This window comes from Sceloporus occidentalis, unplaced genomic scaffold (genome assembly GCF_023333645.1).
Source record: "Sceloporus occidentalis isolate IW3139 unplaced genomic scaffold, rSceOcc1.0.p SCAF_14, whole genome shotgun sequence".
Taxonomy (NCBI): Eukaryota; Metazoa; Chordata; class Lepidosauria; order Squamata; family Phrynosomatidae; genus Sceloporus; species Sceloporus occidentalis.
Genome location: NW_028316994.1, coordinates 14,752,026 through 14,778,434, shown reverse-complemented (window position 1 = coordinate 14,778,434; position 26,409 = coordinate 14,752,026). Strand labels below are relative to the sequence as shown.

The following is a 26,409-nucleotide window of genomic DNA, read 5'->3' as shown; positions in this document are numbered from 1 at the left end:
TAAAGGGTCACATGGAGAATGAAAGCTACATAGAATAGCTACTTTGACTCAGGTGGTGGAGGCTGACATGGGTTCAAACCACTACTTAATGTGAAGCTTATTGGGTAGATTTGAACAAATTGCCTTCACTTCTGATTCAGCTTACTGGGCAGACCAAGGATAAAATAAGACGAGCAGTCATTTCCACTTCAGGCTTTTGATCAGATGTGGTGCAGATAACATAGTGCGAAATACATCTTGCTTCCACTATTAACGATGCGTCTTAAGAGCCCTAGTAATTTCCCCTACATTCTTGGGGCCCCCCTACAACCCCACGCAAGTCACCAGTTCTCTTGTCAGAAACTACAAGGAGGAAGATCTGAGAGTTGGTTCTCTTTTATTCAGCCATAGGCCAAGCATGCATGCATGGAAATTATTTACAAACACTTGAGTAAAATCTGAGATATGGTGAAGAGAGTTATGATGCTGGATAAGGATGGCCTTCACTTTTTACCCTGGGATTTCTCGACACTCCTCTGGGTGAACTTCATGCTCAAGCCTTCATGGATAACCATGCAGGTGTAGGTACTGCCCATGTTCCAGTCAGCTCTGGGAATCGTCAGCATGCTGTAGAAAAAATAACCATCCTCGGTGCTATCCTTCAAGACTGGGGTATTGATGTGGTTGTCTTCAGTCAGAGCATTGTGGTTCTTCAGCCACTGCACAGAAATATCTGCCGGCTTGAAATTTTTGACTAGGCAAGTGATGGTCAGGTGTTCTTGTGAGCGAAGGGTCACCTCCTCATGGTGAGGGCGGAAGAGATACACACTGGGTGCAGTGGTCTTGCCTTTTGAAATTTAAACAGGAAAAATATGAGAGAAGGGAAGTAAGCAAAGGTTATTCAGTTTAGGTCAAATTAGTGACGCACTATGAGCAAGTGTGGCTTTAGAGGAAGGAGATGGAGGTTTGTCTGCGAAGGCATATGTCATGTTCTTATGAACAAATTACAACTACCATAGGTGCTCTTGACAAGGTCATTCAGGAGGGTGTCCCTCATTTATTGATTGTCCATGGACCCTACATGTAATTCTACATCCTTTCTTCATGTGGCAGGCCATATTGTCTTAAGCTACAGGAGGATTCTCCCGAGTCCTTCTATATTTGTCTTTTAGGACACAAAATTACATACCTCTCTGAGAAGCGGTAGAGAAGGCCTTACTTACATCTGCATCCATAAACAGTGGCTTTAAAAGGAATCTGTAACGCTAACCATCACTTTAATTCCTGTGCCTAAGTTAGGGCCCAAACAGACAGGCCAAAATAAAGCTGCTTTGGATCACTTTGGAGGTATGCTGTTTAAATGACACATGCATCTTAAGAAGCCAGAAGCTGTGCCAAAGCTGCACTCCAGTTCTTAGGACTGGAGCATGGCTTTGGCATGGTTCTGGCCTCTTAGAACACATGCATCATTTAAACAGCACACCTCCAAAGTGACCCAACACAGCTTTATTTTGGCCTGTCTGTTCGGACCCTTAGTAACAACCCTACAAGAATTCGAGCGTATGTAGCTGAACCCATTGTTGGTGTAGATAAGAGTAAGATGCTATGTGTCTTGAAGGGACTGGGAGATCTGCAATGTATGGTGGTTTTTGAATGGCTGGGTAAGAGGTTGGGATAACAGAGTTTTAGGGTACATCCACATACTCCAGTTTCCTAGTGCATAGGTAAATTGCCTAGTTGCTACTGAATCAATTGCTGCTGCTTAAATTTGTGAGATGGGCTATGGGTACAAAGACCTCAGCAACTGCCTTACGCAGAATAGGACTAAGAATCTAGACCACCGTATCCAGAATGAAGCCTATCAATAGACACACAGAGGATTAGAACATGGAGGCATCTTTGGCTTCCAGACACTGTCTCCTGAGATGTATACACTCCTTTCTTTGATTCTGTTGTGCCCATCTCACAAAAACACTTGAGAATGCAGGGGATAGGTGTGCAAATCCCATGGCCTTCATCAGACTGTGGGAGGCACTGTGTTTCTAGGTGCCTATAGTGTATTGCAGATGTTCTTTTTCTTCTTTTCCTTTCCAGGAGGTTGCTAGAAAATGAAGTCAACAATTTTAGTATAGAGGTTAACTTTATTTCCTCCTTACCTTCAATCTTGGAAATTTTCTTAATGATGGGAGCAGCCAATCCTGGATATTCCACTGTACAGGTAAAAGTCTCTCCTGATGCCCAATCTCTGCCAGAGATGGGCAGATCACTTACAACGGTGTAGGTGCCATTAAGTTCTTCTGACACATCTGAAGGTTCAGGGTTCAGAGATGCTGCCTTTTCTCGTGACCATCTCAATTTCAGACCCTCTGAACTTTCCAGATTACCCACCACACAGGAAACTTTGGCATCTCTGTTTATGTACAGATCATTTGGTGTTGGGGGTCGGAGATATACGTTAATGCCAATGGACTGGCAGGGACTCTCACCTGGGGACAAAAAACTCACGTCAAGCCCCTCAGCACCCCACTGCTTTTTTCCTCATCTTTTAAACAGACATGTGGTTTAGTCTACCTTCTTTTCAGATTAGTTTTATAGAGTATTCAATTGAAATTCACCAGTCCTGCCTTTTATATCCCCTTCATTTCCAGCCCCATTCACTTGCAAAATTGGCAACAGTGTACATTATTATTTTAGGGGAATACAAAAATGTTCATTGCTGGACTTAAAACTATATATCTGATGACATACATTGAAAGAAGGAGGCATTAAGTAAGCAGGTACTGAGTACAAACAGGGGCTTCATTGTAAATAATAATAATAATAATAATAATAATAATAATAGTAATTTTATTTTTTACCCACCTCTCCCCAAGGTTTGAGGTGGGGTACAATATAGATTAAAACACCTAAAACCATTTCAACACATAAGTTAGAACACATAATCCACTTCCCCCAGGCCACCATGACTGGAGACGTGCGTTTGCTGCCCTCTTGAATAAGGCCAGCAGCCAATGAGATGTAGGGTTTCTACCCCACATCAGGGAAGGATTGGGGTGGAGCTGAGGCTATTTAAGCCAGCACCACCCTTCCTTATACCTCTTTGCAATTGTTGTCCCACCCTCCAGCCTTGACTTCAGTGTGGCTGTGTTGGTCGCGTTAAGGGCCGGGTAGGAATTTCCTCCCCTTTCTAAGGGTTTTTCGCCTACCTCACATTGTTGTTTGGGGACTTGGAAAATTGGCTTCGGTGTGGACTTAAATAGGCAGCCACTGGCTGTTGATGGGGGAGAATTAGTTGTCAAGTGAACATCTATGGCACCCACTTGGGGTGAAGGTTAGGCCTCTTAAACTTTCTCTTTAGGTCTTGCGAGTAAGGAGAGAGGGAAAGAGACCTGCCTTAGGGCTGACCTGGGATATAACCCTCAATCAAGTCCTGTGAGTTGAGTGAGGAAATCTCAGGTTGGTGTTCCAGATGTGAACTGGCCGGGGAGCAACCCAGTTGTGGGTTTTTCCACGGAGCTCAGGTGTTTCACCCAGGAGAAGCTGAGGAGGCGGTCTGAGGAATAGACCACCTGCCACAGCTGCTCCCACACCAGGTTGCTCCCTTACATTTTTACAGGTTTTCAAGAAGACAGTTAAATAGGTTAATTCAATAAAGTGGCCCATTTTACAACCCATATATGTCTCTGGTCTCTTATTTAAAGTTGGACAGCAAACATAGGAAATATCAAAGTCATCCAACATAAAATTTAAAAAATGTACCAATTTAAAATCCATAGTTTAGAATCAACAGGGCAGGCCTGCTGGAAGAGATAGGTATTTAATATTGTTTTAAATTCAAACAGTATGTTTAGCTGTCAAATCTCTCCCAGCAAGTCATTCCACAGTCTAGGGGCGGCTGATGAAAATGTCCTCTGGGTGACAATTGCTAGTTTAGTTTTAGCTGGTTAAAGTAAATGTCCCCCAAAGGATCTGAGTTTACAGGGTGGATTATACAACCTAATAAAACCTTTTTATTATTTTATTATTAACTGGACAGTAAAAAACAGTCTGTCAACAGCTCAACTACTTATTCTATCAAAAGGTGGTGTTCAGTTGGGCACAGGCCTAGGGCAGGTGATTGAGATAATTGTCAAGTGGCACATTAAACAGGAAGGGAAATATGTTACTGTATCCCCTCAACAGTATTTGATATACACTGGGGAAACCTAATGATGATAATCCTTTAGCTTTTGAGGATAGAGGAAAATATTTTCCAACACTTTCCTAAGGAGATGTGAAAATCCTCTGTGTCAGTTTCGTACTTGCATTTGTGCCAGTCTCTGAAAAAGCATCAATATCAGGTGAGTGTGAAATAGGGTTGCCAGATGTCTTTTATTATAAGGGCTTATTTGCCGTTATTATAAGCCCTTACTTGAGGGCTGGAAAACTTGTCCCTTACAGGACATGTCTCATATATGAGGTCTTGAAAGCTTTTCCTTTTATACAGCCTGAATGAAAAGATGCCAATCCCTTCCTCACAAAAAACAAGCCCATATCTTTAAGCGTAGCCCTAAAATGTGTGTACATCATATAATTGCATATCATGAACTTTAACTGTCCCTTATTACTATTTTGAAAATGTGGCAGCACTAGGGTGAAAGCAGGCGATAACAGCCTTTCTTCCATGGGAAATAACTCAGAGTAGTTACACATCCTTAATAATGAGTGAAGAATACATTGTGAAATGATTAGCACCTGAAATGACTCTGAGCAACCTTGCTTTTCATTTTCTGTTCACATCTGTTTACATACAGAGACAAATAAGCCCCAGTTAGTCAATAAGTCTTACCTTCACATCTCTTGGCTCGGCTTTTCACAGTAGTTTGGCTGGCGGCATGGGTCACCTGGCAGGAATAGGCATTCCCTTCCAGCCAGTCTGCCTGGCTAATATTGGCAGTGCTGGTGGTACTGAAGGTGTGCCCAGTGGTATCTTCCCTGGGAGGTTCAGTGTGTGAGGAGAGCAACCCAGATTTCCCACCTACCAACCATTCTACTGTCACTTCGCTTGGGTAGAAACCTGAGATAATGCAGAGCAGCTCAATGGTTGCATCGCTGGATCTGGGGTTGCAGGAGGAATGGAGCAAACGGACCTCTGGAGACACAGGATCGCGTGACACATAGCCTGGAGGGGACAGGAATTACATGGTGGAGGATGGGACATGTGTACAACTTGCAGCGTACCCTAGCAATTGTCCATCACTGAACTCATCCTACCTTCTTAAAGACAGCTATAGATAGGTAATGAAGAAGACAAAGAACCAGGCACCCTGAGGGTGAAGTTATCCACTTGATTAACAACATCCTCAAAGGCAAGTGGCCCTAATTCATCCACCCATACCTTTCCTTTTTTCTTCTACAACTGTTTCTCCTGCCTTTTACCATGCTGATTCTAAGGCTTTGAAGCACAGCCTCACCATTTCATTAAAGTTGCTCCTCCTTTCTCTCCACCCCCCCTTTAAACTTGCTTTTTTTTGCAGCTATCAATTTCACCTTGCCTTTTCCTTCACAAAAACGGGTAGGGTGACCTTCCTCCTCTAATCATCTCACACAATTAAATACCAGGATCCCTTCTCCAATCTTTGTTCACATTGGTACATGCTGGAGAATTTGCTACACATGGGCATATGATGAAAACCATTCAAATAGGCTCATGCATGCCAAACTCACCAACCACTGCTATCTTACTTATGCTGGTAACAATATTACAAGAGTAATGAAGCAACCAAAAGCACTTATATGTGTGTCTGGATGTGTATGTGCCTACAAGTCACATGTCAACTCATGGTGACCCCATGGATTTTATACGGCTTTCTTAGGTAAGGAATACTCAGAGGTGGTCTTGCCAGTTCCTTCCTCTGAAATATAACCTAAAGCACCTGGTATTTATTGGTGGTCTCCCATTGAAGTACTAATCTGGGTTGACCCCACTTGGTGTCCAAGATCAGACAGGATCTGGTGCCTTTAGGGCATTTAGAATATATATCACAACAAATACTCCCTTAAAAATCAAAATTTCAAAACAAAACAAACAATCAAAAGTGATGCATTGAATGTTTTAAAAAAGGTGAAACTGGATGTTGTTGAATCAGGCCCCCATGCCTTTCATATTTGAAGAAGGATGTCCTTATTGTCCCATACCTTTTTTTGCTACTGTTCCCATTCTCCCATCTCATGTGGGTTGTGTTCCACTCTGGACAAGGACAATGATTTTGTGTTGTCTACCAAGCTTTACATGGTATTGGTACTAGACAAAGAACAGATAATACTACCCAACATACTTTCACTATTCTCCATCACTCCACCCTAATATGACATTTCTTTTCTTTTCCCCAGGTTAATATGAAGGGATGGCCCAGTCAGACTCACGTTCAATCTCTTGGTTGAGCGAGGAGCTGGTAGCTGTATGGACAACGTTGCATCGGAAATTCCCAGACTCCCAGCTGGAGACTGGGACAGTGAGCTGGCTGCTGAGGGTGTAATGGCCGCTGGAGTGAGCTATTGCTGGGAAGGTCCGGATGCCTGTGGAGATGGCTCCTGAGTTCCATTGCACTGTGACTGGCTCAGGAAAGTAGCCCGTGATCAAACATCCAAATGTGACTTTGGAGGCGGTGGAGAGATCTTGGAAACAGGGGGACAACGGAAATACAGCTGGGGCTGTGGGGGTTGCTGTGATGGAAGACACAAAACAGACAGGATGATGTGCATGGTTCTGTATTACAGTAACTAACAGTCGGTCATGAGGTATCATTCTGTCATTATATTTAGCCAGTATATTCTCTATATACTCACTGCCAGTCTCTGATGTAGCCAGTTATGATTTTTGAGCTCAGATGGTTGAAAGCTGCCATACTCACGTGGAATAAAGGTGTTTTTTCTCCAGAAAAAGCTTTTATAGTACAATTGCTCTGACACATACACAGTTTATGGAAATCTTGGTAGGATTGTCTCCTAGATATAACTGCATCTCCCCCAGGGATTTTATATTGCTTCTGCTGTTTATTTTCCCTACACACAACAGATTAAGGCAAAAAAAGATGGGAAGAATTGTACAGGGCCTTTGGAACAGAAAGTCTAAGTGCATTACTGGAAATTCAGGTAACGCCTAATGAAGCAATCTTTTCCCCCCATTGCAGGGGGGAAGACAAAATGGTGTAATGGTTTGACTAGGGCTGCATCAACAGACACCTCTAGGAGCAGCCCATTGAGGACCGTCACAAGTTCAACCTAGACAAAGAAGAAATAGAAGTTGTGAAAGAATGCCCATACCTGGGATCAAACATTGATAGAAATGGGGACTGCAGTCAGGAAATCAGAAGAAGATTAAAAATGGAGATGGTGGTTTTGAAAGAACTAGAAAAGATTCTAAAATGCAAACATATACAACTAAGCACAAAAGTTAGAATCATACAAGCCATTGTATTCCCTGTTACCATGTATGGATGTGAGAGCTAGAAGGTTAAGAAAATACATAGGAGGAAAATCCATTCATTTCAGATGTGGTGCTGGAGAAGAGTGCCGAGGATTCCATGGACAGCCAAAAGGACAAACAAATGGGTCCTAGAGCAGACCAAGCCAGAAACCTCCCTGGAAGTTAAGATGACCAAACTAAGGCTGTTGTACTTCAGATGCATCTGAGAAGGAAGGACTCATTGGAAAAGACAATAATGCTGGGAAAGGTGGAGGGAAGTAGGAAGAGAGGAAGGCCACATGCTAGATGGATGGACTCTATTAAGGAGGTCACAGGTATGGGGTTGCAAGAATTCAGCAGAGCAATGGAGGACAGAGGGTCTTGGAGATGTCTCATCCATAGAATCGCCATGAGTTGAGATGGACTCAAGGGCAGTTAACAATAACAACAAGCCCAGAGTACTCTTGACAAAAGCTGACCTGAATTTTCTTCATTACCTGGGCACTTTGGCTGCTGTGTGGCTGTTCACATGTGCATCCCACTATACCTCTTGACATTCGTGCCAATCATGCCTTCTGATGCTGAAAACCAGGGGCCCAGTGTCAATCACATAGCTGGGCAATTCATGCTGATCTCAGGGGGAGTAACTTTGTGGCAGGCAGCACAGTGGGATGCACATGTCAACAGCTACTAAGAATTGCTCCAGAGGATTGCAGATTTTTTGAGACGATTTGGAACCAAAGGTAAGATTTAAAAATCTATTTTAAGGGTGTTATAATGTGAGTTTGGTGCTGAACTGTCCATATGTCATTAGGACAGTTCACACCAGAAACGGGGTTTGAGTCTTGCGTTGTCTGGACTGATTGCTCCAGAGACTAGAACCCCGAACAATGGATGCAAACTCCAGTAAAAGAGATTCCAGCTCAACATTAGGAAGAACTTCCTGACAGTAAGGGCTGTTCGACAGTGGAACACACTCCTTCCTCAGAGTGTAGTGGAATCTCCCTCCTTGGAGGTCTTTAAGCAGAGGCTGGATGGCCATCTGTCAATGGGGATGCTTTGATTTGGATTTCCTGCATGGCAGGGGCTTGGACTGGATGGCCCTTGCGGTCTCTTCCAACTCTATTATTCTATGACATGAAGAGAAGAGGACACGTTATTCGGTCCATGCAGAAACAGTCTAGGACTCTGGGATACCAGAATCAAAATCCCTGCTCATGGAAACCCATTGGGTGATCTTGAGCAAGTTACATTTTCTCAGCCTCAGCAAAAGACAATGGAAACCAACATCTGAAAAAATCTTGCCTGAAAACACCATGATACCTTTTCCATAGAGTTGCCATTTGTCAGAAATGACTGGAAGACACACCACCCTGGCTAGAATCGTGCTAAAAACACCAGTTAATACTTGATATTTGTAGAATGCTAAATGCTATGCCAAAAAACCCACCAAGCTTTACAGAGTGGTTCTCCTGAAATTACCTAACTCTGTACAGCTGCCATTAAACTGTAAATGCACCAAATACCATATTCAAAAGGCACTATGCAACCTTCTTCCTGGCTGGGGTTGATGGGAACTGTAATCCAAAAGCATCTGGAAGGTACTGTCTCCTCCCCTAATCTCATTCCCAAAATTCCTGCTCCTGCTCTGTCCATTTTGCATTGCAGCAATGCCCTACTCTGCCTCCTTTAATTTGGCTATTCTGTAGTTGCTAAAAAGTAAGATTAAGAGATGATGCAAGAGCATAAGTGTGCAAATAATACATTATAAAAATTGAAAATATGGTTCATCAGTTAGTGACATCAGAAGGGACACACCTGCTGCAGCTCCAAGTTACAGTCCTGGCCTCTCTATCTCATGTTTCCTGTTGCTCACCTGAATTCCTGATGTTTTTGGTCTCTTATTGTCTAGCCATGCCATATTCTGAAGTTGCTGGAGCTTTAGTATTCTCTTAAGGTTTTCTGTCTTGCCTTCTACTGTGGTCTTCAAATGCTAATGCTCCCTGACCTGAAACCTCACCCCCTTCTTGGACCTTAAACCTCAGCTATAACTGGTCAAATTAAAACGGAAGGTGATACTTTCTCCCATAAAGGTGAACATGCCCGGGAGTGGGATCTTGCAATTCTCCCTATGTTGCTGGATTGCAGTTTCTAGCAGGTCTACTGAGCATAGCCGATGGTGAAAAATGCTGGGAGTTACAATCCAACAACATCTGAAAGTCTGGATGATTCCCACCCCTACCTTCAACACTGAGGGGTGATAACTGTGAGAATCAGTGGAGCAGATACCAGGGGAAAATAGAGTTGATAAGTTTAAACTTTGAGCCAGTGTTATGTGATTGTTTGAGTACTGGACCAGGAGATGAGAGTTCAAATTCCTGCTTGGACAAGGAAACCCACTGGGTAAGTCACATGCTCTCTGTCCCAAATCCCCTCTGAACAAATCTTGCCAAGAAAATCCTGTGATAATTTTGCTTTAAGATCTTTTAAAGTCAGAAATGACATGGAGGCACAAAACAAGAACAACTAACTACAATAATTAAGAATGACCTTCCTTTCTACTGTCCTCATTCATGTTTCTTCCAAACCATCCTAGTCATGTGCTTTGATCCACTATTTTGAATTATAGGCTACCTCCCTGCCTGAGCTAGCTCCCAGGTTAATAACTCACTGAAGTTTGTTATTGGAAGAGTTTGAGGGCTATTGTTTCCCCGAAAAAGGGAAAAAGTTAATCTATTTATGCGCAATTTAAATTAATCCAGAAGACAAAGTGTGTTTGTTCTTAATCCAAGGCAGAGAAAACCAACAATTCTCTTATTACATCAGTCCAAATAAGGATTTACTCTCAGCCAGGGTATTAATGACTGGACTCTACAATCTGCAGAGTCTTTCTCCACATAATGAATTTTCTCCCCTGCTGTATCTTCATTGCCATGGATGGTGGGGTCCCATACTGGCAAGCTTATTTTTAATCTCCTATGGTCTGTCTCTCCATCATTCATTGCAGTCTAACAAGCATAACCATTTAGGAGGGATGTTTCCATTTCTTTCTATGTCAGAAATACCTCCTCCTGCCAAAGCTCAAATCCTGTTAATGATGCACAATCAAGAGCAAAAAAAGAAGTTACAACCCTCTAATTTATGCACTCCATTTCTCTAACAGTAAGAAATGTAGTCTGCTGAGTGGTTCTTCCATATTTGTTATGCCTCCTCTACCCCTGACAGACCAAAATGCAGAAAGTTTAGCTTTCTAGATTAGTGGCTGACAGACTTTGTCCCTCTGGTTGTTTTGAACTTCAGTGCCCAGAAGCCCCAGAAAGCTTTGACAATGCACTGGGATTCTGGGAAATGAGGTCCAGACATTTAGAGGACAAAAGATTGAAAACCACTAGTCTATAGCATATTTTCAGCCTACTAGACTTCTATTAATGGCACAAAAGATGACGAATCTTATCCAGATCCCTCCAAGCGCTGGATTTAATCTCCAGATGTTCTGTTTATAAAACCAACCTGCCTAGCATCCCTGATAGCATGTATCACAAAGGTGATCTCCCTGCTTATAATTTGTTATACTGATTCTGCAGGTACTTTCAAAACTAGCATTTCTTTTTAAGGAGCCCTTCTCCTGTGATGTAACAGTGGCTTGATCTATTAGTAACTGATAATGCTTATTTCAGCTACAGCATCTTGTATTTCTGTAACACCTGATGATGAAAGATGATTTGCTAATCATAGCAGCACCAGATTATTCTGCAGATCAAGGTTGTTTGAAAGGCACAAGAGCAAGCCAAACTGGTTTCTATCCTTGGTCAGTTAGCTAGACAGAATATGTGACTACCAACCCAGTCCAGTCCAGTCATCCTTCTGTTCTAAACCCCTTGAAAGCTAGAGACAAGCCCCCCTACATCCTAGTTGCATGTGCTTTCTCTCCTGTAATCCAACTTCCCCCATTAGAATAGGATGGGAACGTGAAAATTCTAGAGCTGTAACCTCCTGTCTCCACCCAGAGCTTAAGAACAGCTGAGGAGCCTTAGCTCTCAAGCTTCTCAAGTTTAAAATCATAAGACCTCACCCTCTTTCTAATGCTAAGGATTTCTAAGGGGAATCCATGTCCACTCTCATCTTCCAAGAGACTGAAACTGGAATCCTGCTGACCTACCAAGCTAGCACTGCACATATTCCAGGATCATATTGCAATGGTAGCAGATTCTGCTGGTTCCAAGCAGCCTGTTTATCCAATACCTTACTTCTTCCATGGGTGCAGTGCTTAGAGCTGCCAAAGTGAAAACTGGCAAGAGGCCCTCTGCTTTTAATGGTTGTGTAGAAGAGAGAATTTCTGCAAGGGGCTGCTTGTTACCTAGTTGTGCGACATGCAACACCTGATGAAATTCCCTCTTGTTTAAAGCTACAAGTGCCTTTTCTAGTTTTCAGTTTGGCTACCCTAGCAGTGCTTATGGCTTTTTTGTTCTCACAGCCACTGCCTAGGTTAGCATAGTTACAATAAGATTCTGCCCTATGTTTTCCTGCTCCCTTTCTGAAGCCCACCAGATCCCACTTTTCTAATTCTCTAAACCATTAAATGACACAAACTTCTCAAGTTTGCAAAGAGAACCCAGAAAATTGGGTTCCATGACCTTGTGAGTTTTGCTGTGAATGACAAAAAAATAAAAATAAATAAAAAATAAAATAACAAGAACAATCCCTTGGTAAGAAACCTATCTAACATGCCCAGCCCCATTTGACTCTAGAGAGAATCTGAAAGTCCTGGCTGTCCTTCCAAGAAGCCTTTGCTCTCTGACAGAGTTTGGAAAGCTTCCTGCTCTCCAGCAAGGGTGGGCAGCTGCAGCTCTTGAAATGTTGCTTTGCTATAATTTGGGCCAACCATGGGCAACATGACCAGTGGTGAGGCTTTATGGAGGTCCTAGTCCCACATGAAGGAACTAGAAGGCTACTGCTGCCCAATCTTATTTTACAGAATAGACTTTTAGAGCAGGATTCAAGAGCCCAGTTTTTCTAAAGCCAATTGTTCTAGCCCTCTCATGTCTTCCTCTGGACTCAAATTGGACACCACAACTCTGCTCTCAAAGCCTTTGGAAATACTATCAGCAAGTTCCCAGCTGTGCATTAGGCTGACATAAGTTAGGTATTCTGTCCTGGAAAAATCCTCCCCCTCAGCTCAACTTTCTTCAATCTTGGTGCTGCATTAGATAGGGAAGAGTTTCCCAGCTGAGCTACAAGCTTGAAGCCAGCTTTGATCTAGTATTCCTGCCTGTTCGTCCACAGCTCCCACTGTGTCCACCCCTCATTCAGGACATTGGAAATCTTCCAGTTGAGCAGAAGCTTGGGGAGGTAATCCTTTGATAGATCCTTTGCTCCCCATCTGTCTGTTTGAAGCTTATTCCTCAACTAGATTGTAAGATATCTTCTAGTGAAGCATCAAGCATTCATGTAGCCTATCCTTCTAGTGTCCTCTAGCTGTGTTGAACTACAGCCCTTACAATCTCCAGCCAGCCATGACCAGACAGGTATTTCCATGGCCATGCTATCTAATGAGGGTTACAGTCCAACATAGCAATAAAGCACCAGGTTGAGGAAGGTTGATGTTTCTTTTTATCCACCTCTAGATTTTCTAAAACGTCTATGGGGTAGACTTTCAGAAAACAGTCCTAGCTTCCGGCCAGCTCTGTTCAAGTTTGTTGTTCTGGGCAGCCAGGAAGCTCACATTTGACCCTGGCTCTCTGCTTGCTTCCCCACGTTCTTTGCCAGCTTTCTCGCAGGATGCTGCAGCTTTGGAATGTTAGGGAAGTTCTCACTTTACCATCTGGCTACGTGCAGCACTGAAGGTACTCCCCTGGATACCAGGCAGCATTTCTGGAACCTGCAGCTAATCTAGGACATCAGGAATCTCAGAGTGGAGCATTAGATAGGGGAAAAGCTTGTAGATATGCCCCTAGCTCCATCACCTTCCTGAAACCCACTGATCCTCTGGGAGGTTGGGAAACTCCCAGATAAATGCCATGCTTAATTCAGACTTTCGGAAGCTTTTCATCAGCTTATTTGTAAGCTTTGGGAAGCGTGATATCTTTAGCGCAATCCGCTTCAAGCTTGGTACACGCTTTCAGATAGCCCTTATATATCTACCACCTATGTTCAAGGTTGCTGCTCAGACGAGATGTCAGAAATCTCCTGGCTAAGCAATGGTGTCTCTGGGGTTGGTATCACCCGGTGCAGGGGAGACAGTGGGGGGACAGACTGCTGCAGCCTATGGAGGGTCATTTCGGCTCTGCCATGGCTGCAGCTGTGCCAGAGCCCAAACAGAAGTCACTACCCACCCAGAAACCTTCATTACTGGCAGAGGCAGTGCTATAGCTTCTAGAGGGCTGTTTGGGTTGTGGCATGACTACAGCCATGCCAGAGCCCAAACAAAAGGCCCTGACCCCCCCAGCAACACCTGCTGCTGGAGGGGAAGTGCTATGGCCTCTGGAGGTCTGTTTGGCATCTGGCATGGTTGCTGACCAACCAAGCAAGGGGCACAATGCCTTTTTTGGTCACCCAGCAGACACATCAGTCCCACTAGATGTACTACCCCATCAAATGTACTCTCCTCTCTGGGGTGTCACCAGGGGAAGGCTGCATCCCTTGTAGCCCCTTGTAACATCACTGCAGCCCATCCATCCCCCTGGGATAGAAATAAGGGCTCTCTTCTGCTCCTTTTTGAAGCATAACATTCATCTGGGAAGTCAGGAATCTCCCAAATGAGCTTTATGCTTAAAGGAAGGCTTCCAGGTAGCCACCCTGCTCCCTAGCACCTCCCTTTACATATTGTGCTTAGGAGGCGAGGAAAAAGCTGGCAGGATGCACAGATGGTAAATAAGGATTCTCCCATATAAATGCCAACCTTCAGGCAAGGTTTTGGTCTGCAAACAACTTGTTTTAGGTTTAACATCCAGTTGGGAGAGTTAGGAATCTACCATTTGAGCATTAGGCTTGGTGTAAGCTTTCAGATAGCTCTCCTATGACCCACTATCTCTCTTGAAATCTCCTGCTCACCTGGTAGGTCAATGGCTTCCAGCTGAACAGTAGATTAGGAGCAGGAATCCAGACAGATCCTCTGGTCCTATCCTAGCTTACTTTAAGTCTAACCCTTAGCTGGATTGCTGAGTATAGCAATAGCAAGTAAATTTCTATACCACTTATCAATGCTACTCTCCTCTAGCTTCCTTGAGCTCAGATGCTCTCCTGAGTGAGCAGACAGCTCCTCAGTGAGCATCAGCTTAGGATAGAAAGACAGACACTCCCTCTGTTCTCCTCTAGCTTAGCATAACACTGAACTAGAAGGGTAAGAAGAGGTTAGCTATTGGACTATTTGGAAGAAGAAATAATCTCTCAGGTGATTGTTGGATGTGGGAGAAGTGAAAGGGAACCCTGTGATCTTCTCACCACATTTCTTAAGGCTTCCCTCTCAGCCGAGTAGTAGGGAGCTTCCCATCTGAGTGTGGGACCTAGAGGAGTGCCCATACACCACTTGGTTCCTGCTAGCTTCCACATTAATCTGAGATTCAGATGGGCTAGGAAGATCCTAACCAGAGCTACTGGTGAGCTGGCTAGGTGTCCAGCTCACCAGCCTCTTGCCCCTCTTGCTGAAGTTCTCAACAAGAAGGATTAGCTGAATGCTAGACTTAAGAGAATCAGTGGTATAGAACTATATTATCTCATGGCCAAATCCAGTCCTTATATTTAGCAGTCCCACACCATTTGGGTAACTATTGACTCCCCACTTATACCAAGATATCAGCTAGGAGATGGTGGCAAGCATGACATGAAGATCACCATCACCTGAGAAGTCTGAATATTGATATAGCTGAATGCAAACAGAAATACAAGTTCTCCTATCCAGATATATTTCTATCTTGTCAGACAGAATCAGGGTAGATTCCCCCAAAGTCACCTTTCTTCAACTTGCCTATATCACAATCTTCCTAAGATCCAGAAAATAAATAGAAATGTCTCTTTCACTCACCCAAACCAAAGGCCAAAGTTGAATGAAGCAACGAAACAGGTACTGCCAACCAGCTGTCCACACTTCTTCAGGAGTCATCTGCACAGTAATGAGGCCTTCTGAGTTTTTCCTTCACTTTGGTTTTAAAACTGGCCTTAAAAAAAGAACATTTACAGTTAGTGACGCAGTCAGAGCTGGCGTGAAGGTGTGAAAGAAAGTGGGAAAAAAACAGTCATCATGGAGGTACACAAGATATATTTGAGGCCTAAAAGGTGCTACATGAAACACATTCATCAACATCAAACTTCCCCTTTTCTCCCACCTTGTTTACTACTCTTCAAAATGCAAAATCTGTAGTTGAGAAAAACAAGACTATTAAACACCAGACGTGGGGTTAAAATGGCCAACAAAAAATTATGAACCATTTATTACCATTTCTCACACAATTAATGTATTAATTAAATTTACCATTTTTTTTGTATATCCAAGGGTGATGTGTGATACAAAGACATCAAGCATTCCACAGCATTGAACAAACTAAGTCTGTACTCTTGTATTCATTTAGAATTGGAATAAATCCCACTGAATTCAGTAGGAGTTGTTTTTGAGTAAAAATGGATTGTACAGTCGACCCACCATATCTTAGCCACATATTCAAACATTGATGGCTTGAATATATATCTATATCTATATATTCCAAAAATCAAACCTTTATTTTGCTGTTTTGTATAAGGGACACCATTTTACTATGTCATTGCACTTAACAGGACTTGAGCATCATTGGTTTTGGTATTCACAGTTGGTCCTGATACCAGACCTCAATGGATACCATGGGACCGCTGTATAGCACTGTCAAAGCAGCTAATTCAGGATTCAGAGGAGGACTGGGGGCTGAACACATAATAATAATAATAATAATAATAATAATAATAATAATAAATAATTATTTATATCCCACCTCTTCCATTTTGAGGATCAAGGCGGGTAACAGCAGAGGTAATACAATAAACAACAATAAAAACAACAAGCCCCACAAGACCCCAGCCCAACCCTCCCTCCTAACTATAAAATTAAACAGTAAAACATGGTTAAAAAGTACATAACAATACATCAAAATAAAAAAACAAACCGCAAATAAGAAAAATAAAAAAAGGAGGGGGATTCAAGTGGTTCTGGGCATTATCAATTGGGGAAGGCCTGCCAGAAGAGAAAGATTTCTGTCGCCTTTTTAAAAGCCTCAAGTGAGGATAATTGGCAAATCTCTTCCGGAGGTCATTCCAGGTTTTTGGAGCGGTGACAGAGAAGGACTTCTGGGAGGTCACTGCCAGTCTGGTCTTTCTAGATTGTAAGAGGTTTTTCCTGGAGGATCGGAGTGTACGGGAAGGATTGTATGGGAGGAGGCGTTCCTTCAAGTAGACTGGACCCAGGCCACGTAGGGCTTTATAGGTGATAACCAACACCTTGTACTGTGCCCGGAAGCTAATAGGCAGCCAATGTAGTGATTTTAAAATAGGTGTAATATGGTCGAACTTGGATTTTCTGGCGACCAGTCTGGCGGCCATGTTTTGTATCAATTGGAGCTTCTGGACGTGGCATAAAGGTTGCCCTGTGTAGAGCGCATTGCAGAAATCAAGGCGAGAGGTTACTAGAGCATGTATGACTGTTTCTAGGTCCCGCTGCTCCAGGTAGGGGCGCAACTGGCGTATCAGCCGAAGCTGATAACAGGCACTCCTGGCTGTCGCATCAATCTGAGAAGACAGTTGAAGTGATGAATCCAGGAGCATCCCCAAGCTGCGGACGCAGTCTTTCAGGGGAAGTGTAACCCCATCTAGAACTGGCGAACTTATCTCCATACCTGGATTGGAGTTACCTGTCATGAGTACCTCCGTTTTATTTGGATTCAGCTTAAGTCTATTTTCCCTCATCCAATCCATTACTGACCTCATGCAGTCATTCAGGGGGGAGATGCCCTCCTTGGTCACTGAAGCAGTCCAAGACATAGAGAAATAAATTTGGGTGTCATCAGTGTACTGATAACACCCCGCCCCATGTCTCCAGATGATCTCACCCAGCGGCTTCATGTAAGGGCCTTCTCTACTACTGCTCCTAAACTATGGAATGACCTGCCGGAGGAGATCCATCACATTTTCACTGTGACAGCTTTTAAGAAAGCACTCAAGATGGATCTCTTCTGGCAGGCCTTTCCAACTTAGTTACCCTCCCCAGATATAGAGATATTGTCCCCTCATTTGTCTATTCTTCCCCACCTATGTTTCTGCCTTTTTAAATGCTTTTAATGTTTTCAATGTTTTTTATACTATTATTGTTTAATTCTGTTTTAGTACTGGGTATGGGGGGGGGCGGTAGGTCTAGGGTTTGATTTTTAACTTCATTGTAATTGATATATTTTATTGTTGTAACCTGCCCGGATTCTTTGTGATTGGGCGGGCTATAAATAAATTATTATTATTATTATTATTATTATTATTATTATTATTATTAATGTTAAACAGCATGGGGGACAGAATGGCACCCCGAGGGACACCAGATGTCTGCTCTCTCATAAAGGAGCAGCTATCCCCCAGCATCACCATCTGGAATCTGCCTGAAAGATAGGAACGTAGCCACTGCAAAGCAGAGCCAGCGATTCCCCATTCTCTCAGGCGTTCCAGAAGGATACCTTGGTCCAAGAGCACCAATAGGGCCATACTTCCCCTGTCAATGCACAGACAGAGATCATCGACGAAGGCGACCAGGGCAGTCTCCACTCTGTATCCCGACCTGAAGCCAGTTTGAAATGGATCGAGATAATCGGTGTCATCCAAGACTGCTTGGAGCTGGTTTGCAACCGCCCTCTCAATCACCTTACCCAAAAAGGGGAGAAGAGATACTGGCCAATAATTGTTTTCGTCCAGGGGATCAAGGGAAGGTTTCTTTAGAATGGGTTTCACCACTGCTAATTTCAGACTTGATGGAAAACAACCTTCCCTGAGGGAGGCATTGATTATGGATTGTAGTAACTTCAAAGTTGCCTCACCACCCTGGATGGCCAGCCAAGATGGACAGGGATTGAGAGGGCATGTGGTCTTTTTGACCTTAGCAAGCAGCTTGTCTACGTCATCAATACTCATAGACTGAAATTGATCCAAGATAACCTCATTAATGGAGTCACTAGAGGCCTCTCTTGTTGACTCTGTACTAATGCCAGCGTCTAAGTCGGCCCTTATCTGAGAGATTTTATCTGCAAAGTGTTGTTAAAGGCGTCACAGCAGGCTCTCGTAGATTGAAAAAGAGGATTCAAGGTGGAAGGAGTTTGAGTCAACCTCTTAACCACCTTGAATAGCTCTGCTGGACAGGACTTCGCAGACACAATAGATGCAGAGTAGAAAGACTTCTTCGCTGCAGCTATTGCCACTCGATAGGCTTTGAATGGCAAGGTCCCTGTTTATGCCCTTACAAGCCTCAGAGCAGACATGAAGATGGTAGCAAGTAAGAGGCACACAGCAGCGGTGTCAGATCCATGGTAGGTAGGTGAACACTGGGGACCAAACTGGATCAGAGTCAGAGGCTGGATACCACAGGGCTTGCCTGTCTGCTTAGGCCCTAGCTCTCATTTTCTGCTGCCCCTCAGTAATTTGGGGCACTTCTATATCACTATTATTCCTCCAAATGCCTTGAAATTCTTATTTCATTGAGCTCTCCCACAGATAGGAGACAACCTAAATCAGAGATGGGAAAAATTAAGCATTGGGGTCAAATGTACCTCTTCAAACTATTTTGTGGTGCTTTCCAATATCTTTTTTCTGGCTTTTATATGGAGAGGATTCCTGTAACTTTAATGGTTGGTCAGAAGAGGAGTTTCAGCAAGTGTTGCTTCTTGCGCAACTAGGTAACAAGCAATAAGAAACACCTGCTGAAGTGTCCTCTTCTAATAATCATTAAAGGTGCAGGAGGCCTCTCCATTTTTAACTCTGGTAAAGCCAACAAATTGTCTATTTTGGAAGGGTTCAGAAGTGTCAATTGACCATTTAAGGGGCTCCTCTCCACTATTTAATGTTTTAAACAAACTTCTGACTGTTTCAATTTTTGTTTTGTTTTGTTGGTCTTTTTATAAATCTGTGTGGCTCAGATTTACAGCATAGTCAATGCCAAGAACTGCTGGGAGTGGTATTCCAAAACATTCGGAAGACCAAATAATTCCCACCTCTATTCTACCATATTTCACAGATGTGCCTACTATTTTCCCAGTAAAAATAACTACTTCAGATGCTTTTATTGTTGTTGTTAGCCACCCTCAAGTTGACCCTGACTCATGGTGGCCCTGTGAATGAGACATCTCCATCCTCCACTGCTCTCCTTAGTTCTGGCAAATTCATGTCTGTGACTTCCTTGATTGAGTTTGTCCATCTGGCATGCGGTCCTCCTCTCTTTCTACCTTTCTTAGCATTATTGTCTTTTCTAGTGATCTGTGCCTTCTCATTATGTGGCCAAAGTATGAGAGCTTCAAATTGGCTTCTTGGCTTCCAGGGTGATTTCAGGTGAGTTCAGGGACTCAATTTTTTCTTCTTTTTTTTGGCTATCAACAGTATGCTAAGCACTTTTCCCCAGCAACTCATGTCTAATGAGTTGATTTTCTTTCTGTTTTCTTTACTGTCTTGCTCTTGCATTTAGTGCTGATGGTGATCAGGAATACAATGGCTTGGACAATTCTAACATGAGTGCTTAGATGTATATCTTTATTCTTAATGATCTTTTCTACTTCTTTCATAGCTGCCTTTCCCACTCCTAGTCTTCCTCTGAGATGCCCTACAATCAAATATTGTCAATGATTCTGCCTGCCTGAAGATTCTTGGTTTCATTTATCCTAAGCTTGTCTTCTGAAACAAGGTGAGTTATGGAAGAGAAATGGGAAACCATGTGCTAGCATTGTCTATGTCGGTGGTGGCGAACCTATGGCACGCATGCTAGAGATTTTTCGCACCATTTTTCGTGGTGCGTGGATGGCGGGGAAGAGGAGGAACAGGTGCACACCTATTCCTTCTTCTTCCTGACCATCCTGGCCCATCAGCTGCTTCCGGAGAGGTAGTTCAAGGCAGGGGAGAGCAGGGGGAAGAAGTCTTATCCCAGAAGTCCCAACTTAGAAGGCCTATTCCCCCCAGAAGTCCCACCCCTGGCACCGGGTTTGGGCACTCGGTCTCTAAAAGATAAATGTGTATACATTTACATACATGTGTCATCGTCCTAGTTATTATTCCTGGGGACCATTCACAGTACAGAAATATAACACTATTATCCACTTTAATTGCCATGTTTTCATCCTATAGCATCCTGGGACTGGGATTTAGGCGTTTAAAATGGTCAGTCAGAGTGCTCTAGTGCTTCACCAAACTACAAACTGTGAATATTCCATAGGATGAAACCATGGCAGTTAAAGTGGAATAATATAACTATAATTGTGGAGTCTGAATAGGTAGAAAATCCTACTTCACCTTTGAGCTTGGAGAGAAGTTGTTACATTAATATCACTAGCTAAATGTTCTTGAATCAGGCTCCTGTTAAAATTATAGGAGCAAAGTGTGTGTGTATATATATATGTATGTGTGTGACTAACCTTAGTGGATGGATATAAAGTTTGGGGACTTGAGATGATTCTTGGATAATGTAGACATTTGCTGATAAATGGTGGTAATTCTGATTTTTGCAAACCAATAAAAATAATAATTCTTAGCTCTTGTACTTTATATTTATTCCACATTATTTTTTAGGGCAGGAATCATTGAATTAATTGTAACATGCCTGAAAACCTTGGCACTCATTTCAACTGATTTTTTTTAGTGCCAAGAAGGCAAGGGCTACACCAACAGTTTGGTAAGTCATTCTGAGACCAGATGTACCCTGTTTACAGCAAGAACTGTGGTCAGATGTTTCCACTTTGAGCCTAAGGTTAGTGCTGATAGTCAGGAGGAGATAGGCAGTTGTGATACATAGAGCTTTGAATAGAAACTCATTTCCGTATTGTGTTTTGAGTATGACTAAGCTTTATGCAACAAATAGTGAGGTTTTCTGAATAAAACTAAAGTAAACAACACGTTGGTAAAATATTTCCCACCTTTTCATACAAAACAGTAAGAACAGTGTTGTGGGGAAAAACAATTTCTTATTAATGTTTGTATAGGCACCACAAAATGGCTTAAACTCCATGGTTAGTCCCAAGTAGAGTAGCTCCATTGAATCAAGAGGAATTTGGTAAATCACCACTTATGTAAATATCATTGATTCAGTTGGTCTATTCTACTTGGGAGTAGCAGTTGAATTTAGGCCAATATGAATGCAACAGGGGTCAACACAGAACCCACTTTCAACCCCCCACAACTAAAGTACATGTCGAACTGGGTTGGGGTGATTTTATGCATTGTATAGTGTGACACTGTTCCCTGCAGAGTGGGTTTCCCCAGCCTCCAATACATTGGTAAGAGGCTAATGTTGGACTGGGGACACGTGCTGAAGAGTCTGCTAACAGATGCCCCCATTAGCACATTGCCTCCTTGTCTAACTGCTATAGCACTCTCTTAAATTCTGGCTTGCCATTCTGAGAAGCATCAGACTTTGCAGTTCAAATGTGCCTTGATCTAGCATGGCTGATCTAACAGTATGAGACATTTAGATTCTATATATGTCCTATGTTGGATTCAGAAAACATATTGGTTTATTAGTTCTCTAATATAGAGCCTTGTTAGTATACCTTTTATAACCTACATCATAACATACCTGTGTTTTGTTTGGTAGTGTCTAGGTTAGTAGGGGTATGGTGGTCTTTTTTCTTCTGAATACTTGCAGACTCATGGCCATGGCCTCTATCTGGTATGAGGTTTTCCTCTTTTCTGATCGCCCTCCATTTTACCAAACAACATCACCTTTTCTAGTGTGTCCTTCCTTCTCATGGTATGCCCAAAATACAACAACCACAGTTTAGTCATCTTTGCTTCCAGGGAGAATTTGGGCCTGATCTGCTCTAAACAGAACTGGATTACAATCTGTAAAGGGTGCTTTAGTGTGTTTTCCTGCATGGCAGAATGGAGTTGGACAGAATGGTCCTTGTGGTTGCTTCCAACTCTATGATTCTATGATCTGTTTTTTTTAACCATACTTCCTTTTTTCCCTGTTTTTGTTGCATTTTCTGACCTCAGCATTTAGCCTGTAAATTATATTTTTGATTTATGATCTTTGCAAAGTGCAAGAAACACTCTTGGGGTTGCATTCACAATATTTCTCTTTATAATCAGTTTGACTCTTTAAGATTTTAAAAAGATCCCTATGGATGCAGCACCAACATCTATCATAACCTACCAGTGCTTTGCAGAAAAAATGAGACCAGCAACAATACATATGTGGGGAAAATGTTTATGGAGCAGTAGGGTGTGATACAGTACTCCTAGTCAGGGCAAACAATTATATAATGGGGAGCAATGAACTGCAAAGGAAAAGAATATGGCAATAATCATGAATGTGAAAATAACATGCAAACTAAGGAATGAATTTAAGGATGATATATAAATTTGTGCAACTTAATATAATATAATGCTATGCAATGCAATAAAATCCACTCTATTGTTATATAGTTTATATACCAACAAAAACATAAGAGAAAACAGGAGTCTCATTTCAGTATAAAAAACTGGACTTGAAATACCTAGGCAGTGCTATCCAGTTTAGTATAGTACAATCTTTTACAAAAGATCTTAATGCTGATATGTGCTAAAGTATGTTAAAATATACATAAGAATTTTAGCTAATGAACAAACAATACATATTTGTGGTTTACCATAGTTTCAGGAGAACAGTTGTTTAATGCTATGAGTTTTACAGTTGATTGGCTCTGAGAACGTTAGGAAGATGATTGTTTAATCTATTTTACTTCTCTATTTACCCATCTGGTATTAAGTTAGCCATTTATGGTAAATGGCTAGCTACCATTTACCAGATTATCTACCAGGCTAACCATGTAGTTAGCATTGAAAGCACCAATTTACCACCAAAGTGGTTGATTCATGGTAAATTCTCTTGTTTTGCTGTCCTTCAAAGTGTTGGAAAACTCAAACTTTAATTTAACTTGGACTAAAAGCAACAACAGAATAGGCATGATAAAACAAGTGCTAATGATAACGTGAGTCCCACTGATGTTAATGTTAGTTGCCACTAATGCTCTTTTGGTGACTTCCCTTCTGAGTTGTGACACATGTAGCAGACAAAATGGAGGAAGTCTGAGGAAATGTCAAGTGGAGATAAAATGGGGAGTTTATTCTGCATACACTTCATTGTGTGGAATGAATGATGGTTATTTCACCTGTAGAAACAGAATTGGTGGGGGAGAAACAAAAAGAACCAAATTAGCCATCCATATATTTGTTTCAATGAACATGAGTGAGATTCCTGTCTAGGGAAAGAGAGATCGTTAGAAATAGGAAACTGGAGATGGCTCCTGTACCGTTAATGGCTGAGTAGGAGAGGTTGCATGGCAAGCAAGACCTGCTGAAATTCCCCTTTCTACACAGTCATTAAAATTATAGAAGCCCTCTGCAATTTTCAATATGGCAGCTCTCATTACTGGAGAACATGCCATCCGTGAGAATTTTTATGCTGTTGTGATTGTCAGATAGTAGGCAAACATTCAATAATAACCAGGAAGGCAGATACATACATACATACATACATGGACATTAGGGAAAAAATTCATAATGACGACGGACCACATTGTGCACTGGCAAATCTAATACACAACTGAAGGTACAAACAACAGAGGATCCCTAGCAATATGAGGCATGGGAACCAGGTGTCCTGATTTACCAGCCATTGGGAGCAAGTTGACCAGAGCCTTTCTCTTCTATAGTGGCCTGATCTACTTCTGAGGGACCATTGTCTTGGTGGTTCCAAGCCTGAGGGTGACAGCATGAGTTACTCCACTAGGGTAACACCAACCCTAGTGATGCAACTGGTCCCTACTATAAATGCTGTATCCATGGATACAATGTCAGCTGTGGAGATTTCCCATAATTCTTGCAAAGCCTCCCTAGTCCCCTCTAATCATCACCTCCTTGATCAAATGAGAAACCTGTTGGACTCAGCCCTGAAAAATACATAGAAAGGAGAGAAGGAGTGGGAAAAGTATTGCTTTGTTTCTCACTTTAGAAGGATCTATGAATGTAGGGTTTACATTACATTCTAAAATATCTCTTCAAGGATCTTATGGCTATATATATAGTCTTCCTCTCCCATTTTATCCTTTCAGCAATCCTGGCTGCATCCTGCAGCTGGTCCTCCTTGGATGAAAATTGGTTCCCAGGCCCACCGAAATTGTCTACCCTGACTTAGATGATCCATCTGCCTTGGCATTTCCCTTGAATGATGGTGTGATTTTTATGATGTGATGGTTATGTGTTCATTCACTAAGAGGGCAAGGAAGAGAAAGCAAGGAAAGATGATAGTCAGAAGGAACTTATGGGTGAATTATTAGCAGACCAGTGTTTTCTATTATGGTGCAGTACTCCTACATTACCTTGATGAAAGTGACAAGCCCTCCGTAGAAGAGTGCAACAACAAAGAGAACCATGAAAGTGGAAACTTTGTTCCAGACATTGTTGGCCTCTTCCAGTTCACTGTACTCATCTTCGTTTTCATTGCGGACATCACACAGTGCAGCACCCATAACAGCACAATCCCAAGAATCTGCAGAATGATAGTAAAAGAGAAGGTTACTCCATGGAGCAGAGAAGCAAAGAACAACATCTCCAAAGAAACAACAAGAATAACTGACAGGAAAAATAAAACGTGATGTCAAATAAGATCTAACGAAATCTTCTCATATAAGTATATAGTTGGAAAGGGCCTTATGGACCATTAGGTCCAATTCCCTGCTCGATGCAGGTTCATTTGCTAGAGCAGTGGTTCCCAAACTTTGGTCCTCCAGATGTTTTGGACTTAAGCTCCCAGAATTCCTGACTGTTGTTCAAGGTGGCTGGGGCTGCTGGGAGTTGAAGACCAAACCTGGAGGACCAAAGTTTGGGAATCACTGTGCTATAACATCCCCAGCAGGTAGCTGTCCTGGGCATTTATCTATTTTGATTGCTCTGTTTTGGAGCAGCACTCTGAAGGTATTTATTTGTTTCTACCATCTGGTTATTAAGATGTGCAGAAGAGGATGCCTATGATTACAAATGTCTACTTGATGGGTGTATGTTACCAGACCTTCTTCTGTGTCACTCCCAAAATGCACTTTTCTCAGATTCTCATTCTCTCTCTCTCTCTTACACACACACACACACACACACACACACACACACACACACACACTTTACAAAGCAGTTCTCTCAGTCTAAGATTCTTCTCCCTCACATAGAGGCTAGGCCGTGACATTTGGGGAATTTAGTCATCTTATGTATCTTTTTTGGGGGGCCTGTGAAGTTGGTTTTTTTTAGTAGTAGTGGTGTTTGAATGTTTGAATGATGCTTTATTGCTGTTTTCATTAAAAAACAACAACAGAGGGACCAGTTTTTATTCCTTTTCATTCATTCTACATCTTACAAGCGGCTTTTACGGAATGAGGATAAAAATGCCAAGAAAAAATTAAATGTCTGGTGAAGATGTGTCTATTTATTATATCCATTTGTGGAGATTTTGTGCTGTCTAACAACAAAGCCTCCTGGGCTTATACAGTGTGCATACGTTATACACAATTTGAGCATATGTGCTCAAGCCGTGCGGGACGCAAGGGGCAGTGTGTCCCATTGAGATGAATGTGGCATGTGCCCATGGCGCCCTCTGCCGCCGCACGCACGAGCCCCATTCAAATGAATGGGGCTCCAGCATAGGTGGAATTCGCCTTATGAGGGGGTGTGTGGAATGAATCTCCTGCGTTAGACGAGGTTCCACTGTATATTAATAAAATAAAATACCAAATCACATAGCTCAGCATAGTCAGGTAAATTCA

The 26,409-nt window shown here is 42.4% G+C and overlaps 1 protein-coding gene and 1 gene segment (V, D, J or C); both read right to left on the bottom strand.

Annotated features, from left to right (window-relative positions):
• Positions 1–359: 359 nt before the first annotated feature.
• The window catches only part of LOC149304180 (Ig gamma chain C region-like), a 67,398-nt gene continuing 41,348 nt past the window's right edge, over positions 360–26,409 (bottom strand). Inside the window, 4 exon segments of the C gene segment in view lie at positions 360–826; positions 2,136–2,465; positions 4,808–5,140; positions 6,385–6,684. Coding sequence covers positions 483–826; positions 2,136–2,465; positions 4,808–5,140; positions 6,385–6,684 — 1,307 coding nt within the window.
• LOC149304181 (uncharacterized) overlaps positions 22,940–26,409 on the bottom strand; it is a 44,181-nt gene continuing 40,711 nt past the window's right edge. Inside the window, exons 13-14 of the mRNA XM_089479941.1 lie at positions 24,979–25,148; positions 22,940–23,769 (exon numbers count right to left, since the gene is read on the bottom strand). Of these exons, the coding sequence (XP_089336067.1) occupies positions 23,761–23,769; positions 24,979–25,148 (179 nt within the window). The 3' untranslated portion in view covers positions 22,940–23,760. The remainder of the gene's footprint in view (positions 23,770–24,978; positions 25,149–26,409) is intronic.